The sequence below is a fragment of the Pteropus vampyrus genome, unplaced genomic scaffold, assembly GCF_000151845.1.
Source record: "Pteropus vampyrus isolate Shadow unplaced genomic scaffold, Pvam_2.0 Scaffold227, whole genome shotgun sequence".
In the NCBI taxonomy this organism is placed as follows: Eukaryota; Metazoa; Chordata; class Mammalia; order Chiroptera; family Pteropodidae; genus Pteropus; species Pteropus vampyrus.
The window spans coordinates 899,756-901,706 of record NW_011889008.1 but is presented as its reverse complement, the minus strand read 5'-3'; the positions used below and the strand labels follow the sequence as shown (position 1 = coordinate 901,706).

General features: G+C 68.5%; 1 protein-coding gene across 1 annotated transcript in view; it reads right to left on the bottom strand.

The window, feature by feature from the left end:
* Positions 1–118: 118 nt before the first annotated feature.
* Positions 119–1,951, bottom strand: part of PCYT2 (phosphate cytidylyltransferase 2, ethanolamine) — a 14,502-nt gene continuing 12,669 nt past the window's right edge. Inside the window, exons 6-10 of the mRNA XM_023538605.1 lie at positions 1,519–1,596; positions 1,283–1,348; positions 1,089–1,154; positions 795–883; positions 119–712 (exon numbers count right to left, since the gene is read on the bottom strand). Coding sequence (XP_023394373.1) covers positions 601–712; positions 795–883; positions 1,089–1,154; positions 1,283–1,348; positions 1,519–1,596 — 411 coding nt within the window. The 3' untranslated portion in view covers positions 119–600. The remainder of the gene's footprint in view (positions 713–794; positions 884–1,088; positions 1,155–1,282; positions 1,349–1,518; positions 1,597–1,951) is intronic.

Genomic DNA, 1,951 nt, shown 5'->3' with positions numbered 1-1,951 from the left:
ATGGGGACAGACCCCAGGCCCAAGGGGTTCAGGGGCCTGGATCTGGGGGCTCCCTCTCTGTTGGGTGGGCGGTGGGAGGGCGCTGAGGGGGTGGGTCCCCTGGTTCCGCCCTGAGGGCTGACAGCTAACAGAGGGCCTCCCGCCACATTTATTGGTTGCACGCCAGCCAGTTATGTACAAAATCGAGAATCTTCGGGGACAGCAGGAGGGGGCCCCGCCAGTCTGTTCCCGAGGCTCCTGCCGACCTGGGTGGGCAGGAAGTGGGGTCTTGAGTACGCAGGACCCCTGGGGGCGGGTCGGGGAGCAGCGGCAGGGCCAGCAGGATGGAAGCTGGGTCTCCCCGCACTCAGGGTGGCGCCCCTGGGGTCGGTGGTGCCCTGTGCTCGCCCCGCCTGCCCGCTGCCCGACGCCCTCTGCGCAGCTTAGGAGAAAGGCCACGAGGCCTGCTGCAGCCTGGGGCCCTGCGGGCCAGGCCGGTCAGACGGGGGACACTGCAGCCTCGGTGACGATCGCAGGAGCCGACACAAGCCAGACTGGAGGTGCGGGGAGCAGAGCAGGGGAGGGCCGCACTCGAGGGCTCCTGGCGACCGGCCGGCTCCGTCAGAGGTCACAGTCGCGCTCCCTCTCGGGCCGCGCCCCCTGCTGCCTCGCGGCCTCCAGGAAGGCCAGCTCCTTGGCCTCCTTCTTCTGGTTCCGGGCCTCGTACGCCAGCCTGCGGGCCAGGATGGGGGAGCTGTGTGCCCGGCCCGGCGCCTCTGGGCTCTGTGTGCCCCGCCGCCCGGTGCAGCCCTCACCTGTTCTTGATGATGCGCTGGACGATGAGGTCCGTGGTGAGATTGTTCCTGCTGTCGACATGACAGAAGATGCCCCTTCTCTTGGGCTCCTGGAGGCAGGGCAGAGGGGAGATGAGGGCACCCCTCCGGCCCCCCAGACTGCTCAGCCGCCCTGGTCCAGGGGTCCCCACTGAAAGAAGGTGGCCTTGGCAGGGCGGTTAAGTGAGGAGTGGGGTGGTTCCTCCTGCTCACCAGCACCCTGCCTCCTGAGACCGCTTCCCAGACCAGCCCTGGAGCCTGGCCCAGCACACCCACCTGGTACGGGTCAGAGCCATCTTTGTCAGGAATGATTTCCGTCTTCCCGTGACACACCAGCTCTACCTGTGGAGGGGTCCGGGGTCAGGGAGCCCTCCCAGCACCGCCCTGTGGCACTCCGCCCTGAGAGGCGCCCTCCCCAGGGAGCCACCTCAGCCCAGCCCTCCCTGGAGCGCAGGCCACCGGGACCCCACCTTGAAATGGTCCAGGAGCTCTGCTGTGACCGCGTATGGGGCTCCGATCACTACTTCCGACACGTACTGTGGGGACAGGGGGCACAGCTGGTTAGCCGGGACCCCGCCAGGCTGGTGGGTGGTGGGAGATGGCCTGAAAGGCCAGCCAAGGCTGCCAATGTGGAGGAGGAGGCTTGGGGAGGCGGCGTGGCGGGCCGTCCCCCTGCGCACGCCCAGCCAGCCAGCCCGGTGCTCACCCGGCAGGCCAGCACGCTCAGCGTCCGCTCGTGCAGGTTCATGATGGGATAGTTCTTCCCCTTGTACTGGTTGACCTCCTAAGGCCAAAGCGGGGACAGGTCAGCAGGCACCCTCCAGCGGTCCCCTGGGGTGCCCACCAGCACGGGGAAGCCCCGCTGCAGGAATAGGCCCCGGCCCATCTCCCTTTGTCACACCCGGGGCCCACCCCCTCCACGGCCACCTGTACCCAACCCCAGCCCCAGAAGCCCCACGCCCAGCTGCCCAGGGGTGACCTGGTCAAAGTGCAAGCCGGCGATGACGTAGGGCCTCTCCGCCAGGCCGTGCACCTTTTCCAGGAAGTCCACGTGCCCGATGTCTGCACCCAGGTTCAGGAGAAGTAATGGGCAGGAGCACTGCCCTCCCACCCGCCCGCCGGCGCCCCCCGCCAATGGC